The 24,712-nt window shown below is 36.0% G+C and overlaps 3 protein-coding genes across 4 annotated transcripts in view; 1 reads left to right on the top strand and 2 right to left on the bottom strand.

Moving 5' to 3' along the window:
* Positions 1–6,637, top strand: part of LOC137580097 (neurobeachin-like protein 1) — a 32,709-nt gene extending 26,072 nt beyond the window's left edge. Inside the window, 9 exon segments of the mRNA XM_068294010.1 lie at positions 30–198; positions 263–387; positions 453–760; positions 819–1,099; positions 1,169–1,520; positions 1,588–2,050; positions 2,125–2,239; positions 5,914–6,091; positions 6,173–6,637. Coding sequence (XP_068150111.1) covers positions 30–198; positions 263–387; positions 453–760; positions 819–1,099; positions 1,169–1,520; positions 1,588–2,050; positions 2,125–2,239; positions 5,914–6,091; positions 6,173–6,338 — 2,157 coding nt within the window. The 3' untranslated portion in view covers positions 6,339–6,637.
* A 1,271-nt stretch (positions 6,638–7,908) lies between these two features.
* ImpL2 (Ecdysone-inducible gene L2) lies at positions 7,909–22,838 on the bottom strand. 2 transcript variants are annotated; one of them, XM_068294011.1, is made up of 4 exons: positions 22,578–22,838; positions 9,659–9,970; positions 9,113–9,598; positions 7,909–9,034 (listed from the first exon to the last, which is right to left on the bottom strand). In XM_068294011.1, the coding sequence occupies exons 1-4, from the start codon at positions 22,581–22,583 to the stop codon at positions 9,017–9,019; spliced, it is 822 nt and encodes a 273-aa protein (XP_068150112.1). In that variant the 5' UTR covers positions 22,584–22,838; the 3' UTR covers positions 7,909–9,016. The 2 variants fall into 2 exon arrangements, with proteins under 2 accessions (XP_068150112.1, XP_068150113.1); XM_068294012.1 differs by lacking the exon at positions 22,578–22,838 and adding an exon at positions 11,028–11,168.
* LOC137580099 (uncharacterized) lies at positions 11,185–12,116 on the bottom strand. The gene has a single exon (XM_068294013.1). The coding sequence runs from the start codon at positions 11,278–11,280 to the stop codon at positions 11,185–11,187; it is 96 nt and encodes a 31-aa protein (XP_068150114.1). The 5' UTR covers positions 11,281–12,116.
* Positions 22,839–24,712: the final 1,874 nt, after the last annotated feature.

Here is a 24,712-nt window from a genome sequence, read left to right as displayed (position 1 = left end):
GATTCACCATTTCTTTTCTTTTATGACAGGTTCGCAATAAAGTTTTCACCAAAATCGTTGGCCTTCATCCATCAAATATATTATATGGCTCTGGACGTTCACCGGCTGAGCTATTGAAGACTTCTGGACTCACACAGCGTTGGGTCAATCGAGAAATCTCAAACTTTGAGTACCTGATGTATCTAAATACCATAGCTGGTGAGCATTGCTACTTAAAAAGTTATCAATTAAAGAATGTAACTAATTTTTAATGCTGTTTAAGGACGTTCATATAATGATCTAAGTCAGTATCCTGTCTTTCCATGGATATTAGCCGACTATACCAGTGATGTATTGGATCTAACAGATCCTAAATCCTTTCGTGATCTTTCCAAACCCATTGGTTGTGTAAGTTATCCGAGACTATTTCAAATAAATTATATATTCTCAACGACCTATGTGTATCTGAATAGATTAATCCCAAAAACGAAGCGGAAGTTCGCAGCAAATATGATTCCTTTGAGGATCCATCGGGGGCCATACCTAAGTTTCATTATGGTACACATTATTCCAATTCGGCTGGAGTACTCCATTATCTGTTGCGTGTAGAGCCCTTCACATCGCTGCATGTTGAACTACAGAGCGGTCGTTTCGATGTGGCTGATCGTCAATTTCATTCGATACCGCAAACTTGGAAATTACTTATGGATAATCCAAATGATGTTAAAGAACTCATTCCAGAGTTCTTCTATTTTCCAGAGTTTTTGAAGAATATGAACAAGTAAGTGAGAACTTTTGCAATAAGCCAAACATAATTTAATGTCATATTTCTATCTCAGATTTGATTTGGGTCACCTGCAAATTACCAAGGAAAAGGTTGACGATGTTTTACTACCTCCATGGGCTTCCACGCCAGAAGAATTTATATCCATACATCGACGGTCTCTTGAATCGGAGTATGTGAGTCAACATCTGCACAATTGGATCGATTTGATATTCGGATATAAGCAGAAAGGGTCCAAGGCAGTGGAGGCCTTGAATGTATTCTATTATTGCTCCTATGAGGGTGCCGTTGACCTCGATAAGATAACCAATGCGGTGGAAAGAGAGGCTGTTGAAGGTTTGTTTCGTTTTGTCTTCTTGTGGATTGACACACGGTTACCATACATATTTCGTTTTGGCATTTCAGGAATGATAAATAACTTTGGTCAGGTGCCTTCACAACTATTGCGTGAGCCACATCCACGTCGTCTTACACAGGACGAGAGTGCATTGAAGCTGGTGCGTGCCGAGCTGCGTCGTCCTGATCTTACACAGTTTTTGGATAAGGTTGTTCAATACTACTGTGAATTGTCTACGCCCAAAGATCCCATTGTTTTCCTAAGTCCTCCAAGAAGTCCGCCACGCTCATTCCTGCAATTAAGTCCTGATGTTCTGGTCAGTCTATCGAAAAATGCCATTTTAGGTTGCAATTCTTGGTTGTCGTTCGACAAGGAGCAGGGATTTTTATTAGAGATCGATGCCACCACTACCAATCTAAAGTAGGTATCTCTTGGTGACACATCGATTAAAACTAACACTTAATCACGTTTATTAATATTTTCACAGAAACCGCAAACGAGTCTTTGGTCCCTTCCATCCTTCACAGCCGATTCACTCACAATTGTTTGCTGTTAGCACTGATGGCAAACTTTTGTATGCCGGCGGAATTTGGGATAATTCCCTGAGGATCTATAATTTAAATAAAGGCAAAGTGGTGGCTTCAGTTACTCGTCATTTGGACATTATCACATGTCTGGCTCTCGACAATTGTGGTTCGTATTTGGTAACTGGCTCTCGAGATTGCACATGCATTGTGTGGAGCATTCAATGGAATCAACAGAGTGCTGGACACTCCAGCAATATACCAGGCCATGTCCTGACAGGCCAATCGTATATGCAAACAATCTCCCAACTCAATACACAAAATAGTTTTGCCCCCAAACCATTAAATGTGCTCTATGGTCATGATAATGCAGTTTCCAGTGTGGCCATCTATACTGAATTGGATTTGGTGGTCTCCGGATCGTTGGTAAGTTGAACATACATATTAAGAATATCCATGGAAAATTTATTGAAAAATTCTTTCTTCTTCTACTTTTTAAGGATGGCACTGTCAATGTGTATACCCTACAGGAGGGTCAATTTGTGAGAACTCTTAAACCAATCGGATGCACAGAGTCGTGTGTGCAAATCTCCTTTCTCACGGTCTCCTATCAAGGTAGTTATCAGCCTATAACTATGCAATAGATTTAATTAAACATTTAGGTCTTAAATTCGTGTCGCCTGCCTGCAAAACGACTGAGAGAAAAGTTTCGTTAGAAAGAGATGCAATTGAAAGGTTTTCTCTATATTTTCATTCTTTATGCTAGCACAAATCACTAACAAGAAATAATTAAAAGTTCTTAGCAAAATAATTTTCGATACTCTATAAATTATAGACTCTAATATATGTACATTCGTGTTTAGTTCGAGTATATATAGTTAAAACCTGATCTGTCTCCCTTATAATGCTTGCTAAGAAAGTATTTGCGATATTACATCACATGAATTTCTTTCCATTTCATTACATACCTCGCGTAAATCGAAAACGCAAGATTTGTAAATACACTTAATAGTCTACAGCTAATCATAATTAATTACCAAGGCCTTGGATCCGGTTTCTAACCACAATGCGGCTAGCAAATACAAAATGGATCAGTTAAAGCTTCTCTCCCACATTGTCGCAATATGTTTAATCAACTTAGCTCAGTGTCGAAAGTGAATTCTTCTCTGCCCTAGCTCTATGAGTTAGTATATAGTGTTAAAATGACCCACTTCACTAAATCAAAAAACACAAAACAAAAAAAAAAAAACAAATGGGGGAGAAAAATAAACTCATCATCATCGTTGTCATTGGTATATGTATGTACATACAACGGGCCCCAAAACACTCACGTGACATACAATGGAAAAGGCAACGACAGCGGGAGCTATGTCAATGTCCAATTATGTTTGAGAAGCAAGCAATCAAGTAATTTAATCAGCATCGTATTGTCTTATCACCAATTTCCAAATGCGACGCAATGCCCAAGAATCACGTGATTCTAATACCCTGTATGTCTATGCTTAAAGTATAATAAAATTCTTGAAGTTTCAATCAAAGTGAAGCAGAAGATTTATTATTTAAGTCTAAAGTACCTATAAAATATATTTCCAACTCATATGTTTCAAGCGTTGCTAAATAGAAGTACATAAATCCATTTTTTTTTGTAATGAGGACAGGAAAAAGAACTTTGTTCATGGCGTTTTTTCAAAATCACTTTATCGTGGAAAAAAAAAGTGGCAATTCATTTAATTTTATATATAACACGATGATTTTCTGTACAGGCAGTCAGATTGAGTGTATTTATTATTATTACTTTTGTTTTTTCCAATCATTGTCATTATTATTTATTGTTATTTAAGAAAAATAGAGGCCGGGCCGAGTGGGGCTATCTTTGGCAGAGTGACGTAGTTTGTGTGCATACGTTCGCAAATTCCATGACTGGACCCCCCCCTTATCAGTCAGCCCTAAATGAAATCGCTCAACTTCAATGAAAATATGAAACATCGTCTTCAACAAGATGATTGAATGACAGTGATTTATATATGTATGTGAAACACACACATCGTATTTACGATTTAGAATTTATAGAGATAGGTATTTTGTCTAACATTTCAACCCCTTCCATCTATTTCATTTGTATTCTGATTGTTCATGTTTTTCTAAGGGTATTATATATTTGTGGTCATCCGATTAATCATTGGCATGTCTAGCCCATTATGATAGGCGAAATCGGTCATATGAGGGGAAAAAACGTAGTTGGAAATTGAAATTTGACGAATTCCTTAGATAAAAGTGTTGAGTGAAATCCTCATGCATATGCAAAAGGAAAGCCCATTCACCTTGCCCTTTGATCGAGTTATATAATTCTTGAAGTTAATTTCTAGAAGTTGCCAGGGCAAAATACTTTCAGAAAAGATTTGCAATTTACTATCTATCCATCTACTATACAGATAGTATATAGATTTAAATACACGGCAATCTTTAAACTTTGGTACTTGACTTGAAAAATGTTTTAAACTTTGTCACTTGAAATACAGATTATCGCAAATGGCACGCCCCTCTTATCAGGGTTTTTTTGTTTTAATATTTATAGATTTTACTACTTTACTGGTCATACCTACCTCAAGATACTCTTTAAAATTTGTAAAAATATAAAACTAACAATTAATTAATTTTACCATCAACTTTATCTCTCAAATATGTCTATAATGCTACATACATATGTATATAGTATGTATGAACATAATTCTCTTTATGTTGAGGCTGATCAAGACATTTGCACTGAGTACAACAAAAAAAAGCATTATCAAAAAATTAATTAAAGCGTACAAATATATGGATGTGTTATATACATACATTTGCGTTTAATATTTCTTGATTTTGATAAGCAATTATTTGTTCTGCTCGAACTCGAATCAATTCAATTAGAGAGGCCCTATTAAGATACCCCATCCAATTGCTGAGCGTCGCCATTCATTGATTAACTATATCAGCTCAATGAATATATGTACAATATGGTTTGTTGTATTTATACATACATACATATGTATGTACATAAATGGAAAAACTAACTGCGTATGTATGTACACGTTCATGGCGTGTCGTTTCAAACAAATGGGATCAAATCAAAACCGAATGAACCCAATTAGCTAGCTAGCAAGCTACACATATTATATATGAGCATATATATGCATATCCGTATGAATTTTAAATCATTTTCAATTGTTTCGTTCAATAGAAAATTTCATGGATCTAGTCCTGCCTCTTAAGAATAACCCTTGACCTCAAAATAGAGGCGAAACGAATTCACTTTTCAGCACTTTTCATATTTAAATTTGTGATTATGATATTAAAAAGGCTAATTATTGTATTTTCAAATTGGTTTTGAGAGTTCTCAAGTTTCCATACTCATTTCCGTTTCAAAATATTTTCGTCAAAATCGGATTTAAGACCTGTTCTCGCTTCCGATTCCTAGGCCTTTTAGTGCCTCAGTGGAAGGAAAAATAATTGCAAATTTTCTTAGAAATTCGTGAAAACTTATGTCTTTGAAATATTCTTCTATTAAACTATAGTATGTTGAGAAGAAATCGAGGTATAAGTAGATAAACCAAATCCAAAATTTAATGTACAACAGTTTTGACAGCAGTTAAGCCACTTTTTATGGTCTAATGTAAAATGAAATTCATATGCCAGGACCTTTCACGAAAAATCTTTAACGATTATAATTTCACTTGAAATTGAGAAGAGTATGATCGAAAACAAAGCAAAATTGGTCTCGATTTATGCTTAAAAACGCCTAAATCCCATTCCTGAAGTCCCTTTTGAGTCCTAATGTTGATTATTTTCTTACTTGATTAAAATAAATAAATCAGAAAATGATTTTAAAACAATTCGCTCACTATTAAACTTTTAAAATCAGTCGTTCATAATTAACTGATTAAAAGAAGAGGTCATTGATCAAATAAATTAGCTTAGCTATGACGATTTGAATCGGAAAGAGAGTTCATAATAGATTCACATACCTATGTATATATAATTAGAAATTTAATAAAATGCTGTTTGGGTAAATATTAGCTGGAGTCTATTCAAAACTTAAGCTATAGCAAAGGAATCATTGCCCCACATTCCGCTATATTTGTAAGATGAGATGTCATAAGGCTGAGATGCATCGTCGGCGATAATGATGATGCACCTCTGTACATACATACATACATATGTATGTCCTAGTGTTTATCAGCTATGAGTCTGACGTCAGTAGCTTACACAAATGTTTCTTGTTTTTTGTTTTTGCCTTCTCACTCTCGTAGGTCATATTGCCTTCAGTGCTCTGGACGATGCCTCACATTCAGTGCATGTCTATAGCATTAATGGAGCCAGCCTGGGCTCAAAGTATGTATCTGGTCGTGTTACTGGATTGGCAACTGCATCCGATTATTTAGTTGTGGCCGACGATGCTGGTGATATAACAATGAGCCGACTGCATGGGTAAGCAAAACCTACAAACTAGACAACATTCAATCCAAATAAATGTATTATGTATATTTTGTTTTCATCTAATTCTATCAGGCTAAAACCCGTATTTGACATTCCACTGCATGTACCCATTCAGACTGTGGTGGTTACACCAGGAAATACGCACATTCTGGCGCCGTTGCGGGATGGACGTATGGCCGTAGTGGCCGTACAGATGCCATCCGGCGGTAATAAAAAGCATTCCGTGCTCAATGTGTAGAAAAAATGAACGAAAGAAAAAGGAAAACTCCTTTAATTCCAAAATGAAAACGCAAGACGCAGCCACATTGAGTTTTTTTTCGATCATAATTTGTTTTTTCTTTTCCAAATTTTACAAAACTAATTGTCTATAACGTTTTTTATTTCCTTAAATTTCTCTAAGACAAAAAACCATTTATTTTTTTTTAAACACTTTTTTTTGTTTTTGTATTTGACCGAATTTTGCTTCCTAATGTAATGTAAATTGTGTATGTATGTTAAATTGTGTGTGTTAAATAGATATGGAAAATCCATTTTTGATTTGATATGAAATAATAATTATTGCCCTGCGTCGTCACCCCTATAAATATATCCCTCCCCCCATGTTGTGGGGAATGCCGATTTTCCATTATGTTAAGAAGAAGACGAAGAAGCCGAAGGCTAAATTGAATCGTGCACACTGACACATAAGTGTCTATCTATCTATCTAGCTATCTGGCTATATGTTATAGTAATTATATAAACACGTATAAATTCTTTCACTTATCTTATCTAAACATTGCCCACAAAAAAAAAAAAAAAGGCAAAAGCAAAAAAAAAGGAAAAAAATACAAAGAAAAAAAAACTGATACTTCATTTCCTTTCTGGCCATTGATCATTTGTCTCAACGTGGGGTGAGTGCGCACCTTTCAACTAATTCCAGTTGAATCCATATCAATCATCAGAACCAGAAATAAATTGACATCAAACCCCAGACCAAGCATAGAAACAGCTAGACCTGCACTGAAACTGGATTACACCTGGTAGCACAATTCACTTTGTCAACTGATGACTCACCCGAAACGCTGACTTTCAAATTGATTCACAAAAAACCCAAGTGGGAAATGGCACTAGCAACAATCGACAAGTTTGCTCTAGGCAAAAAAAAAAAAAAAAAAAAAAAAAACTTTCATTATACTTTACCGGTCAGTGATCTGCTTCTGTTCTCTTTATGTGTTTAGATTGCCCCAATCCCTCTCCCCCTCTATAAAGTGTGGGCTAAAGTGTTTTCTACACACGCAAACAAACTCCTCACTCCATTCCTTTAATGAGTAACAAAAAGTATTTGAACAATTCAAAATCCTTTAATGTTTGCAACTCTCTCTTAAGGATAAATATTTTAAAGGTATTTCTATACAAAAATTGTCCAAGTTGTCATTAAAGTTGCTTGCATTTCCCCTCTCTCTTTCATTTTTTTGTATAAAAAATAATAATAAAAAAGGAGAAAAGTATATAAAAATCCAGCCGTCCCGTATTGAAATTTGCAAATATTTGGGACTATTGATCGACAATAGAAAGCCAAAATTTACTCAATAAAACATAATATACACATATACACATAAATATACATATATGTTTGTATACCGACCTATAGAACTTCGTTGTTTGTTATGAAAAGAATATAGAAATATATATCATAAATGTTTGTTTGTTTTTTTTTAAATATACAAATATGCCAAATGTATAATTGTATATCAGTTGCTGTAGATATATATTTGTGACCATGAATGTAGAACATTAAATAAAGAAAAGAAAGAAGACGTTACAAATAATTTGGGCTTAATCGACCAATAATTTTGTTTTGCTTTTATTTCGAAAAAAATATATATTTATATACATATATCTAGCGCTTGGAAACAATTAGAAACAACAAGAATATATATATATGTATATATATTTAAAAAAAAAAAATGAATTATAATAAACGACACAATTATTTCAGTTCAATTAGCTTATTAAATAAAAGATGGTGGTAAAAAAACATATAATATGATAAGTTAATATGGATGTATGTATGTTTGTATGTATAAATTATCTTAAAAGATAACATTGGAATACTATGTGTGTGTATGTGTGTTTGTGTGTGTGTGTGTAGATGAAATTGGTCGATCAATAAATTAATTCTTGAAATGATTTGATGCACATTAAATACGTTAACGAGAATACGACTTGGGTGGTTTCTGTCATTCATTGTTTTCAGATGCCGTTCATTTGTTTGGTTTTTTTGTCTTGTTCTTTGTTTTCTTCTTTTTGGCCACTGATTAAGTAAAAGGGCCAGATTACATAAAATACACTAGAGTTTTGCCTGAATTCGTTAGGAACAATCAGTGCTTAATTAAAAGAAAAACAAAAAAAAAAAAAAAAATAATAATAATAATAATAATATTCTTCATTGTTTACAAGCTGAGAATAAACTAAAACTAGCAAAAAATTGTTGTTTTCTCTGGATTCATATTCTCCTTATTGGATGATCAATAGAAATTAGTTTTTTTTTTTTTTTAAAGTCTAAGCCGGCATTAGATTTGGAATTATAAACTTAAATAATTAAACTGCAAAAGTTCTTTTCTTTTTTTTTTCTTCTTAATTCTAATTGTACGTAATTCTGCAAATCGTTTGACCTTTTCTTTGATATTCATTCACCCATTTGTTTTTTTTTTTTTTTTTAGTTGTTTTTTTTTTTTTTTGGTTTTTTTTTTTTTTTTTTTTAGTTTTTTTTTTTAATGTTTTTTTGTGGAGGTTGTTGTTGGGTTTTGGGTTTCGACTAAGCATACAGTTTAGTATAAAGTGTTTCATGCATCTTCAAAGGCATTTGTCTATCTAACTAACTAGATGAATTTGCTGTCAATCCAATAGCCTTTTTATGTTTTGTTTGTGGAATATTTAATCCTCCTGCTCCTTCTGTAATGAAAGGAAATGAAGAAATAGTTAGTCTAAGGAAAACAAGAGAAAGAAGAAATATTTTTTTTTTTTACTTACAAGTACGGGATAAACGAAGGTATCGGCAAAATCTCGACCAACCGCATTACGTGCAATGCATTTATAGTTGCCCATGTCCTCCCATTTGAGGTCTGAGATTAGAAGCTCTCCCGTCGGCAAGACCTTGAAGCGATGGCTCTGCTTGATGACATTGTTCTCATTGTTCTCCCAAATGATCTCGGAGCGTGGACGAGAATGCACTTTGCAGGGCAGCAACACATTCGAGCCAACCAAATCCAAATGTGTCTTCTCGGTGTAGATAATACGCGGCTTTTGTGGTCCAGCGAATTGCTTCTCACGCACACCCACACTTGTGTGCGGTGGATGAACCACAGTGCTGGCATATATAGTTTTTGAACCCGTGCGTCCAATGCATGTATAGATTCTTGGCTCGCTCAGTACATGGTCAATGATGTGCACCGATCTGACCCTCACTATCGCACTGGGTGCACTCTCCATGACGCGGTTTGATTCCAAATTATCAATCTGTAATTAATTATTGATTGGTTATCTATGGACATGCACAACCAGATCGGCATTGCTTACCTCTGAGAGCGGCATGTGACCGACAATCCATTGAATGGTGGGCACTTGGGAGCCCATCATTTCGCAGGCAATCTCCACTATGGTACCCGGTGATTGTTGCATTTTAGTGGGCGGAGTATTGGTGAATTTCAGCCAGTCGACTTCGAAGGGACGTCCTTTGTGCTTGTCCTCAGCCTCAATGGAGTTGTCCACATCGTTATCGTTCTCAGTATCATCATTACTATCGTCCACAGTGTCCACTGCCCGACCGTTGGTCCCCAAAAGGCAACTGAACAGCAGCAGTGCTATGGCGCACAGATATAAATTCATTTTCTGCAATTACATAAAATTTCAGAATTAATTCGCTGTCATGTGAGGCTTGTTTCAGGATCTACTCATAAATAGGTTAATAAACTTTATGACTCGACAGTTTTGACATATGTATGTATGTATATATGTATATTCGCTTGATAAGCCCCAATGATAATTGCTAATCACATGGCCTGACGACGTCTAAACGCAGCTGCAGCTTAAAAGCTTCATCTCTGATGGTGGTCCATCATCGTTGAAAATTCTTATCATTTGTTCAATACGTTCAAGTTGGAAACAATAAAAAGTTGAAAGAAAACACCTACATAAATATCCCCTACACACCTTCCCCGCCAGGATGGTAGCTGGTTGCTGGCGCAGCGTCCTTTTTGTTACCAATTTCTTGGAAATTCAATTTCACAATGCCACGCGGTTGGCACAAAAAATAGAACATTCGAAACATTCGCATCTACAAGATACTTGTCACGCAGCTAACAAAACCAAAGATATTCATATTAATGGATGGGAATCCAAATGATACAATTTATGGGAAATGTGACGTCAATATCTGTCCAAGCGCCCACACAGGCAGCGTGAAAGATTAAGGGCCCACTCGACTACGACACTCTGGTCTTAATGTCTAGACGGGGGTCTGGACGGACAACCGAACAGCAGCAGCAGAAGCAGCAGAAGCAGCGTGACCAATTACTTATTTAAATAAATATATGCATATATACCCACATTCGTATACATATATATTTCTTTTACGTCGGCACAGTTTTTGAAGGTGTTAGCATTAAGTATACGTATGTATATATATTTAAATATATATGTATACCCGATGGGCAACGATCGCTCAATCGATTGCTTTAAATCTCACGAACGGTTGGCAAATGTTGCATCAGAAAATTAAATTCAATTTGCCCTTCAATCGGGTTAGTCCGAAAGGGGAAAAATTTCGACTAATTTGGTTTTTCACACTCTCTTTAGGGGTATGTATGTATGTTAGTCATGCCCCGACGCGTCGGCTTAAGTAGTAGAAGGCTAGACTAGTCTAGACTAGACTACGATAGACACTCACCTTTTTTTGTTAATTTGATTTCTTTTTTTTTCTTCCGGTAAAAAATGTTTGCGAATTTCTCCCTAACGCTTAAAAATAAAACAGTCGATCGCGAGATCTGAATGCTGATTTTTGTTTTTTCTTTTCTTTTTTGTTTTTTTTGTGTGTTAGCTGGTCGTTATGTTATAAAGGAGTTTATCAGCTCTAGATTATGATGACTTCTAGTTTGGGTTTTTTGATTAAAATTCAATAGCAATTGATTTAGCAATGACATATGTCCGACGCGGGATGCCGTCTTGGTGACCTTGTAGCAGATTGGTGGCGGAATCTTGAATATGATTTGCTTATACACGCAGATGCGTAGTATTCGTTTCGTAGCTCAGAGTTCACAGAGATTTGGGTCCCGTCTTGATGAAGATCGTCGGAGATTGGTGTCCAAATGGTAGCGTAAGCGAGCCAGAGAGACAGTCACAGTCACAGTCAACACAGAGAGACAGCAAGAGAGATAGAGATGGAGAGAGATGGAGAGGAAGAGCGCTAATCGAGCGGAAGCGACTGTATTCTTCTTCTTATATTTATGTATTTTTTAGTTTCTTCAGTGATAATTCGCGTAACGAATGTCTAGATCACGGCCTTGGCACATTCGAACTCTAATTCATATGTATCTCAAAAAACCCAACAATTCTTTGAAGCGGTTTTTGGTTTTTTTTTTTTTTTTTTGATTTTTGCGGCGATTTTTAGGATATATCCTGCAAGTGGATTTCGATTTCGATATGATCGATATCGGCTTCAGTCGATGGTTGTTGTTGTGGTTGTTGTTGTAGTAAGTTGGCGTGGCACTCGTTTGAATACACAGCGTGGTTCATCGACATTACACAATTGTGAGACTTTGGCTTTGGCTTTACAACACGGTGTAAGTGACGGCGGCGGCGATGGCGATGACGATGGATATCGGTGGCAATGGCAAATCGAAAGAGGAGGAGAGAGGATCGATTGAAGGCAAAACTCAAAATGCACACACACACAAAAACACACACAAAAAAGGCACAGGCAGAGAGGCACAGAAGGCACAACAAGTTGTGTTTAACAGCTGAAAACTGTAACAGAACTGGCTCGATACGATCGCGGGTCTTGAATTTATAGTCGAGCGTCCAAGCCCCGCAGCCGAACTGCCGATGGCCGTTTGCCACTAGGCAGCCGAACACCACCATTATACTCTCGGCCCAGGTCTCAGTCTCACATTCTTAAGAGATAGTGACAGGGACAGGGACAGAGAGGGATTGTGGCAATGGGCAAGGGGTAGGGGCAGAGCGGCAACAGTTGATCTGTCCGGAACAGAACGGATTCCACCGGCATTTCTATGCCGCCGGCGTTTTTCTTCTTTTTTTTTTCTTTCATTCTTTCGTTTATGCCTTTGCAGTCATCGTTGTCTTCGGTTGTCTGGCTTTCGATTTAGCAGAGCATTCCAAGCACATTATAGTTGAGGAGTAAGTGCAGCCAACAAATTCATTACTAAGAATCCCATCAATTAAAGTTATAGACATTCTGTTCTTTGCCAGAAAGTGAAAAGCGTTTGGTTCAATGCAGTTTTGTCAGGACATATTCCATTTTGGTTGTTAGCTTAGAACTTAGAACTAACCTATTGGCCGTTTTCTATCCCATGGCCGATCATCATGGCTAAGTCAGTTCGAAGCATTCTGCATAATATAATTTCCAATTTGTAAGTATGTCATCCCGGTGAAAGATGATAAAAACTTTCCAATTTGCTTAGACTTGGCCTTAGACATTAAATTTGTTTTCCTCTTCTTTGATAAGAGCACAAGAATTCCAATGTAATGGCATATTGAATGGAAAATTTTATTTGATACCCAAAAAAAAAAAAAAAAAAAAAAAGGGGGAGAGAAAAAAAACAATGAATTGACTCGGTACCCCTGTGGTTTTTTTTCGACTTTTCCCACATCGGAACTTGACTTAAAACGATAATTATATTCGGAAATGTCTTTTAAAGCTCTTTGCGGTTTACGATCTTCTCCTTCCCCCTACACCATACACCATACACCATACATCAGCACCAACGACCAAATCGAACTGGTTAGCGGTTGAAGTGGCGTAATGGAAGGTTCCATTAACCGAGACCCGAGTAGTTGTCTGTCTGTCCATGTACAATTCAATGCAATCAAGTGAGTGCCAGTTTGTCTGCTGCGATCGGTTGAGGGCAGCAACAGAGAGACAGAGATAGATGCATACAGAGAAAGAAAGAGATAGACAGGGAGAGAGAGAGATAGAGAGACACCGAGACCGCATTGGAGCAATGCTGTGTGTGTATGGCGAAGGGGCATGCGCCGGCGGCAGAAACTTGTCTCTGACTGAGATTGTAAATGTAAGATGGGGAGGAGGGTGGCAGTCAATGTAGAAGGGAAGTGTCAAGATTGGGGCTGTGGCTGGTGGCTGGTGACTGGGGGAGGGAAAGGAGGCAAACTGGTGGCTGGGCAAAACGGATGGCGGAGAGCATGAAGGCATTTCACACTGGCAGACAGATTGGCAGCCAATTCAACTTAACGAACGAACGAACAAACGAATGAATGTACGCTTTCCGCATGTGGTTGTGGGCCGGCTACGTCTGGTGGCTGGTAGTGGCTAGTGGCTGATGGTGACTGTTGCCGGGCGGCAGCTAAAGCCAGGTTAAATAAATTGCCAAGTCAATGGTGGCATGTGCGGGAGCCAGGAGGCGGCACACTTTAGATTCTGCTTTGGTTGTGACTAAAATTTGTTTCTTCTGTTCTGTTATTTTCTTTTCTTTCCTTTCCTTTTCTATTCTCGTATATTATTTTATCTACAATCAAAATGGTAAATTAAATTCTAGAAGAAAAAAAAAATGAAATTTTTTATTCATTGATTCGTCGTACGTCAGAGAAATTATCCACATTCATAGAGTGACCATAGTAGAACACACATAGAGAATCGTTTGCTTTCCTGGCCAGCAGCACAATTCAGTTCAGTTCAGTTGGCAGGCGGCATTTTGTCTTTGGCACAAAGTAAATTTCAATTAGAGGTGCTTGAAAATTGTGTCTCGTGCCTTGTGTGCCCTATGGGACTCGTGGTTGTGGTTGTCGATACTCTCTCTGTGTGTGTGTGTGTATCTGTATCGCTGACGTAAGAGGCGCATTGAATTGAATTGGCCTTTCGATGCCGGCGGGGAGCAGGAGCAGCAGCAGCAGCACTTTCTATTGGAGATCACACACGTAATGGGCCATTAGATAGCATTTCTCCTGTTGAGAATGAACTCGTCATTATCAATCTGCTGCTGCTGCTCAATGTGTCTCATTCATTTCCACGAACGAAGACAATTTCAACACGGATGCAATATTTGAACTCGTACAAAACTGTACGTCGACATCGACCAAAAAAAAATGGCTTTCCAGATGGGTTGGGCATGATAAATTCACACAGAAACACACAGAAATCTACCTTACATTTGTCTGCACCACACACACACACACACACACACATACATGCATTCATATATTCATGAATGTATGTATGTGGGTATGGGCCAGGGCCACCGACACCGGCCGACACCGACTCTGACACCGACACCGACACCGGCCGGCACCAATTATCATTGATCTCAGGTAATCAAAAACCAAAGGCATTCATTGTCAACGTTGAATTTGTATTTTCTTTTTGTTTCTCTCTTTCTTTGGTTTTTTGGTTTGTTTTTTTTCTTAATGCCATTTCCTAGAAAAGTCTCTTTCGATTTGACACATCAGTTTTTTTTTTTTTTTTTTTGGTGTTTTCACTTCGAGTGGGGTCGAGATCTAGTATCGTATGATTACCTCGAACGATTTGATGGCACAAATTATTTGTGTGTATGTGTCTGAGTGTGTATTTGTTTGTGCAGGGCCGGATTCAGTAAAAATGCTGGCAAAAATCTCATATATAACTCACTGGATTTGAACTTTGATTCAGATTTTTTCCGCTTCCAACTAATTTTGAAACGATATTCTTGAGGTCTTTAGACATAACGACGTTTTACGCTACTAATTTATATTAGAATACTTTTTTCCTTGAACTACCTATGAAAGTAAATTGAATTTCCTGTCGAACCACACATGTTTCATAAAAATCCCTTAACAATTAGATAGTTTTTCAGTTAATTAAAAAACAATGCAGTTTCTTAAAATATATCGTTTATAGGATCATTTTGTCTAACAACAACTGAGAAATTACTATAAAATGTTTCAATTCTTGGCCCTAAATTGTTGCCCCTGTTGCCCTCTATTGTATTTCCAGTGCCATGTATGTATGTATGTACATATGTGTGTGAGTATCTGTGAGTCATGCAGCGTCAGTGTTGCATGATGTGGACGACGTGCAGATACAGATTTCAGATACATTGTTGCCCATGGTATGAATATTCAAATTGGCTGGCATGGCCCTGTCTTTGGCTTATAGTTTTCTGCTAATTAAGATCGTGCAAAACGATCAGAAAATGTATATGTGCCATGTTGCATGTCAACCAGGTTTGAGTTTCCAGCAACGCCGGAACAAAGTGTGAAAAAAAAAAACCCGCAGCAACATTTAATTGAAAGACCTCAACAACAAAACTAAATAAATAGTGTAACAACCAAGACCAGAGACGATCGTCGTCGTCATGATGACAACCACACACACACACACAGACAGACAGATACTGCCATGTATGTAATATGTACATATCTGTATGTAGATGTGGCATGCTGAATTGCAGGTTGCATTGGTGTTCATATCTCTCTGTGTCTCTATGAGTGTGTGTGTGTATTGAAGCACTAAAGTGTCGACGTGAGAAAATTCATGTTCATGCCACAAAATTCTGTGCCGTTTTCATATATTTTCAGTTTTCATCTGTTCTCTCGTTTTTGCCACGCTAAAGGGAGCTCACTTCATGGTAACGGAAAATCCCTAATGAGTTAATTTGAGAGGGAGACAGTGCGAGAGAGAGAGAGAGAGAGAGAGGGAAGGAACTAAACTAAATTAAGCTAAACTAAGAGTTGGCAACTGATTGTGAGACTGACTGTGAATAAGGTGTTTAAGTGGTTTGCCAGAAGACAAAAACAGACAAAAAATTCAATTGAAATTGTCTAAATTTTGGCCTTGCCGAAACTGAAATACTCTTGCCATTATTACCAAGGCCAAAGGACATACATACATAAGTGCTCCCAAAGTTTTTCTCAAACTTAAAAGAGGGACTACTATATAAAATTTCGAAAGTTTTCACATTTGCAATGCTTATGGCGAACGTTCTCATCAAATTGAATAAATGTCCATTTCTAAAGGGTATAAAAATGATTCAGGCAGATCTATTTTAAAACTAAAAGTGAATTTTCCCTTTAAACTTTTCAAAAAGACATCCGCTGCTGCAATCAAAGAAATAGAATTTCTTTAAATAAATGATTGGGGGGGTGGTTGAGGGAGGAGGGTAAATGAAATATATACAGATAAAGTCATAAAAAATTACAGCTAATTTTTGTTTTTGATTCCAGTATTTGCATACGTGTGAATGAGGTAAATTTTTGTCGTTTTCAAATGGAAAATATTCAAATGCAATTATCACTAATTGTGAAATGTTAGCTCAAAGTGTTTCTTTCTGAGATAGACACCGAAACAAATACATACATACATATGTTCATACATACATAGCTGACTTGGGGGCTGGTTTTGGTTGCTTGGGTGGCGATGGCATTCGGACTTCCTCATAGCCTCATTTTGTATTCATATATTGTAATTTATCAATTAACCAATCGAGTGTGTGTGTGTGTGTTTTGTCTGTAATGATTTAGATTTTCTTTCCCTTTCCCAGTCTCTGTTCTACCTATGTAAGTATGTATGTACATACATATGTGTGTGATGTATTTGTTTGTATAATCTGCTTCTGTTGCATTAAATTGAATTGTGTGCGATGGGTCTCGAGGTCTTGTCTCCGATTACCTACTACAGCTACTACCACGAATACTACTGACTGTTGTTGTTGTTGTTGTTGCTGCTACCACTCTTTGCTGGGTGCAACAAGCTGAGACTGAACAGCCAAAAATATACCCTCTCTCCTTGTCTCTCTCTCTCTGTGAAGCTGACCCAACTCAATTTTACGATTGCATCAGCCAATTCTGAACCCAAACCCATGCCCAGCTCAGGCCCTTTCGACGACACTTCGGGGTGCGTGCTCTTTTCCAATGCGTTTTCGGTTGACTAAGCATTTAACATAATCGCTTCTTTGTGTCATGAGTCAAAAGACTATAACAACATTTGCATAACTGAATACCATATGAAGAATGTTAGATAATGAGATCAAAATGTAGGACCTTAATTCCTTGGCGGTTTCAAAAATACCCATGTACATACATACATACATATAATAAATGTAATTTCTACACCTTCTAATGAATTTTTTGTTTTTTTTTTTTTTTTGCTTAAATATGTAAGAATAACATGACAACGTGTTGATTACCTTCAAAAGAAGAGGGAAAACAAAACTGTGGCCTTCTCGTCGTCAGTCACCATGGCAAAAATAATATAATCGAAATTCATTGGAATTTCTTACCCCCACCCCACCGACTCCCCCTCTCACAAAAAAAACCGAATGAGTAAGTCATCTAAGAAATAAATGTGCCTATTTCGGGAGCATTGACAAATCGTACATTTTGTGAATGAAATTCAAGGAATGCAAGATGTTTCTTTTTTTTTTTGCTAGAAAAATAGATTATATTGATATTGAGTACCTATAGATTGTTTTGGGGTTCATTAATTATTTTGGCGCTTCTTATTTATGTATATAAGAAAGGTATTAATTCTTTATTAAGAGGAGTAAATTGGTAACATATTCTGTTGAAGAGAGAGAGAGGGAGAGAAAAAGAAAGACTTGATTCGGGTTATCCTTAGGAAAAGATAAAGCCTGAGCTTAGACAATCTATCGACAAGTGCGCAGTCAGCAGGGGAGGAATCCATTTAATTGAGGATAAAATTTCCCAAAAATTGTATTCTTAATAATCCATTTATCTCAATTCGTTTAAATTTGATGCTCTATTTGCATTTTTAAGGAATTCAAATCCGAATGTGTTAAAAGACAGTTAAAAAATGGTTACGATACAAAAATTTGTCGTTATAAGCAAACCATCTAACTGAAATTATAATTCACAACTAGTTCAAGCAAGAGAGTCGGAAACTGGCATTGCAATCGTTTGGTTAATTATGCTAATGGAGAATCTTCTCTTTTCACTACTTATTTCTGTTTTCCCTTATCAATGATCTCCGGAGCGTGCTCATTTCGAAAATTCTTCAAACATTTTATGGCATCGTGAGACAATTTGCTTTATCTATCTAGATTCTAAATGCGTAAAAGATTCGTAAAATATTCCATCAAGTTGATAAGTAAATAAATTGAAATGATTTTGCATAATTGTAAAGTGTAATCAGTTTTCATTTCCGGCATTTACGAGATCTGTACTAATTGCCTATTAGCTATTGACTTTTTGCTAGTCAAATGGAATCATCAAGAAATTATAGATACCAGTGATAACCGGTGGATACCCATTGTTCCGGATTTTGAGTTGATCCAGACGAAACTCAGCTGACCATCAGCAATACGTATGTATGTATTGTATATAAGTATTTATTAAGTGAAGATACTTTCTTTCCGTGCGTTGAAAGAACTTGTGACCGAAATTCATATATGTATGTACATATGTATGTCTGTGTATAAAGGGTCTCGTGACATTTGTTGAGATCTTTTCAACTTGAATTCTTTTCATTCATGCCCAGCAAAAGTTCAATAAAGCATAAAAATCAAAAACATACATATACACATACATATAAATATTTAAATTAAACAAGGGGCTCGTTGTCTCCACACATACATATGTATGTACATACATATATGAACCGACGCACACACACAAATATCGAGGACAGGGCCGCCAATTAAGATTCTTAATAGTTCTAATTTAAAAAACGAGGTATGTTCTAAGAATAATTCTAAAATTATTAGTTGTCTCTCAACTGTGACTAAACCAATGATTATTTTAATCCTTTTCATTAGTATTCACATGTATTTATGAAGAGTAAGTTAAATAAGTGGAATAGAATCTACTAGTAAGAAATACTAACTAAACTAGATATTTAATTCAGCTAGTTTGTTAATTTTAATGTGTTTAAAGCTATTCTTTGGTTATACGAATCTTTTCTAAAGTTTATATCGAAAACATTTTGAAAATTTCCAGATGTGCGACTTGGTATCCTGTGATCCTTTTATAGAGAGTTCTCTTGCGGTCAGAATCAGAATATCTCAAGTTGAAACAACATATTTTTGTTAGTCTGATATCTTATCCTTAAATTATCCTTGCTGATGTAAAAAAAACAGAAACAAATCATTTGTTCAGAACTTAGTTGAGATTATATTAAAGAAATATCGAAATTTTGGGAAAGTTTGACACTGATGATGGATCTAATAAGTAGAGGCCTAAGTTGTAAGAAACTTCTGCTCGAATCAGGAGGTAAAATGTTCCAAATGCAACGAAAGTAATGGAATAAAGGAATGCATTTCCGTCCCAAGTTCTTCTTCTAGTCGGCTAACTTTTGGAGCAAACCTCGTGCATGCATAAATTAACATCAGCAACAGGCATCATCATCATCATCAGAGCATCAACATCTCCATCAACGCCAACACTAAGCGATGGCCTTTTGGGGGCTCGTCTCTCTCTCATATTTTTCCGCTCTGCTGGCAGCGAACTAACACACACACACACACACACCAAGCAGTTCCCCCACTCCCCCATCTCATCGCCATCATGTGTGCCCCACCAAAAGTGGTTTACTCTTTGTATGGGTGGTCGCGCTCTCACTCTCTTTGCCATACAGAATGTGCAAAATTATATTGAGACAAAGAGAGACAGATGGAAACAGAGAGGAGAGAGGATGGGACAAGAGAAACTTGGGGACTAGCTGACATTGCTATACCCTTGCCTATAGTCAGATAAATAATAGGAGTATGATCTAGTAAAACAACAATTAAAAATTCTAAGAAAATTATTAACTAAATATAAACTCTAACAATTAAGATATAGATATACATGTTCCCCAAAAACCTCTAACGTCAATGGTTCGGAAGGAAGGGTATATCCAAAGTCATCACACAAACTATGCAAATAAATCCCATCCAAATTGTGTAAAAGTGTTTTGTTTTTTCCTATAAACTTTTTGTTCACTTTCCATAGACAGACCCAGACGATTCCCATCGAAGAAAAATACGTTACACATTATAATAGAGCCATTTGAATTCAATTAAATGGCAAAAAAGGAAGTTCCTACTACGTAGAAACACATCAATTCGATGCGATGTGCCCTCCTGTGACCCTAAGAAATTTGAATAATTTGACAAATATGTGATATAGTAAACATATTGATTAAGTTTTTCAATATCATTTAGATGTAAACAAAATGACAATTTCTGAAGTAAAATATGAAATATTTTAAGTTGGAAGTGAAATTTTCAATTCTTCATGATTGATTTTGTCACTTGGAAGCATAAAAGACGACCTTTGATGAAATAATAAAGTGAGCATGTTAAATTAAGTAAAGTTAAGCACTTGCTTAGTTGAATGTATTAGAAATGTATTAGATTAGATCAAAGTACTGCAAGAGTTTATATAAAGAAAGTCTAGAGTCTAGACCGTCTGGACTCTTAAAGATGATCAAGTATATACACACTTTAAGGAAGTAGAGAGAGAGAGAGAGAGAGAGAGAGAAAAATATCCTTTAGACATATTCTAATATCCCGCTTGATATAGAGTATTTTCAAGTCGTTGTTAATTCATGTGTTGAAATATTCAATTTTTATGATACTCATAAATTGCAATTTATTGAAAATCAATGCGATTATCAATTAGCTACTTGCTGGAGAAGTCTGTGAAATCGCGTGACTAACACAACGTCAAGGTAAGTCGATGCATGCCAACAATCAGGTACATGCATATGAACATATATGCATGTAGGCATATACATATATATATGTATGTATATTGGATGCTTTCAAGCTCACGTAGCCAACGCCGTTCGATCTGGTTTCAGTTAGATCTGGCATGACCAATTGGGTCAGCAATCGCAATTTAAACTATTTAAATGAAATTCGCCAGATAAATTTTGCTTGATTTGACATTTTGTATAACCTGTTAGCCACTTATGTATGTATGTGTGTATATGTATATGTATATGGGGGGTAAATCGTTTCATTAAAAGGTAAACAATTAACACAAGGAAGCAATTTACTTTTAAATAATATATACTATTTGAATAGCATCGACAATTGCCTAGTTATATTGTATAGGCGATTTCCACAATATATCTTAATTTATCCAATACATCAATTAGTTTTTAAAATTCATCAACTTCAAAAGAACTGAAAACTCACTTAAACTATTAGTTTTAAAAGAGTTTTAAGTAATAGCAGATTTTTTCATATATTTTGTCGACTTTCATTATTAAAGGACATACCAATGAAATCTACATATCCTTAAGATTAACTATCAGTCTTAAACACATTTTTTTGTTCAACTTTAAACTATAGAACTTAATCGAGTCTGTGTATTTTTGTGTGTGGCATTCAATTCAAAAGAACTTTGCAAAAAATTATAGCAAAATAAGAATTCGCCAGAAATGTTTGAAATAAACTTTTGTTATTCTTTCAATGCGCTTCTCACGCTCCGCGATGGCGTCCTAAAAGCATCTGTTTATATTTGCCATACAAATTTTTTAACTTAAAGCTGTATGGGCAGATATTTTGAAATGTTATTGCCCATTCGTAATATAAACATAAACCTAAATCTTAAAAAACGATGCCAGACTGTGCGGCGTCCGTCTCTAGATCTCTCTCTCTGTGTCTCTCTCTCTTACAGAATATTCTATATAATCAGGATGACTGATTGTTGATTGTTGTGTAATTCGATGATAACCCTTTGAGGTAGCCGCAATAAATGATATATCTGATAATTATATACCCTTTGATAACTATTCTCACACCAATTAATTGTTAAATGTGGAAAAAGTATTGAAACAAGTAGCTAAAAACTATAATATATAGCAACTAAGTTCTTTCGTTGATCCTCCATCTTATACTTATGTGCTTTTCTTTCTATACTTTGGAATTCATAAACGGCATCAAGATATATCTATATCTGAAAGTCTAATAAGTCACCAGGTTTCATATGTAAACTAGTCTATCAAGGTTGCCTTCAAATTTATATAGTCCCATGCATCGCAATCAATCAAATATCCGCTATTTCAAAGAAGTGTTTCATCAGATTACATTTAAATTACAGTTTTAAACGAAAAAAAGAAAAATTTGTCAAAATATAATATATCAATATATAATATAAGTTTGTCTAACGGAAACGAGATAATTTCAAATTCAAAGTAATTTTATGCCTTCTGAATTATTGATATGAGTAATCATGGGATAGATAATTTTTAAGCACTCAAACATTTGGTGTTTTGTTAAGTTTATTGAATGACTAGCATAAGAAAGAAACTTGGTTTTTTTCTTACCTGCATTTTGTTTGTTTGGCTTTAATGTTTGTTTGTTCTGACTGGTTTGTTTTTTATTGTTTTTTTTTTTGGTTTGTTGTGTTTTCGTTATTTTTTGGCACTGTAAAACTGATTGTGTCGAATGCACAACTTAAATAAATATATATTTTCACTTTTGAGAAACTTTCGGAAAAGTTTTAATTTCCCTTTTGGTATTTGTTTGTTTGGTAGTTTCGTGTGTGTGTGTCTGTTGTTTAGCTGCTTTGTTTTCGGTTCTGTTCTGTTTCTATTACTGTGTGGCAAAAGGTTCAGTGTCCATGCTTTTATATATCGGCCATGCCCGAAATCAACAAGTGGGTTCTACTGCTCGGATGCTACGAATGAGCGAACAAACCGAATAGGACACCGCAGAGACGTTAATAACAGTTATGATGGAACGATGCAGTGCTCCTCTGCTCTGGTATTGGTGTTGTCGTCGTCGTTGTCGTTGTCGTCGTCGTTGTCGTTGTCGTTGTCGGCATAGTTGTCATCGTCATTGTCGTGGACGACGACATTCGTCTTCGTATTCTTATTCGCGGGGTTCTTGAGCGTGCTGTATGGGGTAGGTTGGGGCTGTTACTTGATGCTCTCCTTTGATTAATTGATTAAAATAAAACAGCAACAGAAATAAAAACGAAAAACCGAAATGTCCAGCAAAACATTTGCAAAAGGCCGAATTGCGTATGCCCTATAAGATGATAAATGTCTGGAGCATTTCAAGAAATCAAAATAGAATTAACTCGAACAAAATGACCATTCAAAGCACAAAGTCGGAAACTATCGCCCCCTAAAGTATGCAACAGATTGCTAAAGCATTCCTTTTTAGCTAACTTAGCTAACAATTTATTTAAACAGAGTGTTTTCATTGAAGACAATTTTCTATCTACAGGACTTTTTACAAAATCCTTTATGTGCTTTGAAAAATTAATTATTTATACATCTATTGCATACTTCAGGGGGCGCTTTATTCCCATTTTACATAGTTCAGCTACTGCTAAACATATTCAATTTCAATTCGAGTTTAAAGTTCATTTTCTATTTTGCTTTGATAACTAGTTGATTCTTTTTGATTGAGAACCATTGAGTAAAATTAAGTTTTTCCTTTTTTTTTACCCTTTTAGCGAGTGTATAAGAAAAGAGCATAGAAAAAAGTAAATGCAAATTTATGCGAATTATTTTTATAACACATTTTTCTCATTAATATTCCTAGCTTGGAATTGGAAATGAAATGCGTGTTCCACTTGCATATGGTATGTACATAGATACATACATATGTATATATGCGTAAGTATCTCACAGTACAGTTGGAATGCCTATGCCTCAAGGGACATGAGATGAATCCGATCAATCATCATAGCGCCTTATAGCATCAAGCAAAGTGACGACAGAGAAACTAAAGCCAACTAAATATAGCTTGGGAAAGGACGAAAATCAGGTGGGAAGAAAACTCATCAGAACTATATACTACACTTTGTGTAAGTGATATGTGAAACCAAAGTCTGCAATATTTCCCTTTTTAGGTATGTTTAAGAAGCATTCAGAAGCAAACCTTTTACTTTTGACTAGTCGAAAAGATTTGGCCACTAATTGACTTAATTAAATGCCAATTAAACAAATTGAACAATTTTCTTGATGTGTGCCTATAATCTCAGCAAAAGAGTATAGACATGTCTGGTTTTTATTTTAAATGATTAAAAACTTCTTAATTAAAAACTGGACTTATTTGGTTTGTACGGCTTTTGATTTGGTTATTGCGGTGTCTCCAAAGACTAAGGATCCAGAATGAACTTGGTCGTTGGTCGTGTTCAAGTTTTGAGTGTGCCCAAATGGAGCCCCTAGAGACATAGTGCGAATACGAGTTCGAAGTACGAGTTTCGAGTCTTTGGCTTTGGCAGACCTGTTGCCTTCAGAAATCATTCAATTTGCATTTCACTTAGTCTTGCAATGTATCAAAGAATCTGATGTAACGGCAGCTGCAAAACTAAACGACAATTGATTTCTTTTCTTTTTGTTGTTCTCTTTTTCTTTATCTAAAGGCGTGTACTTCCGAGAATGGTGATCAGGATAGATCACACGATTGAGAGATAGAGACAGAGAGAGGTACAGACGAGAATGTC

The sequence above is a fragment of the Drosophila tropicalis genome, unplaced genomic scaffold (genome assembly GCF_018151085.1).
Source record: "Drosophila tropicalis isolate 14030-0801.00 unplaced genomic scaffold, ASM1815108v1 contig_805, whole genome shotgun sequence".
NCBI lineage: Eukaryota > Metazoa > Arthropoda > Insecta > Diptera > Drosophilidae > Drosophila > Drosophila tropicalis.
The sequence above is the reverse complement of the archived record's forward strand: the minus strand, read 5'-3'. Positions and strand labels throughout refer to the sequence as shown.

Bases quoted from the DNA above. Each gene is read 5' to 3' on its own strand.
- LOC137580099 (XM_068294013.1), bottom strand. From the start codon at position 11,280: ATGTCATTGCTAAATCAATTGCTATTGAATTTTAATCAAAAAACCCAA.
- ImpL2 (XM_068294011.1), bottom strand. The intron at 9,599-9,658 runs GTAAGCAATGCC...AATTAATTACAG, and splicing joins GTCACATGCCGCTCTCAGAG to ATTGATAATTTGGAATCAAA.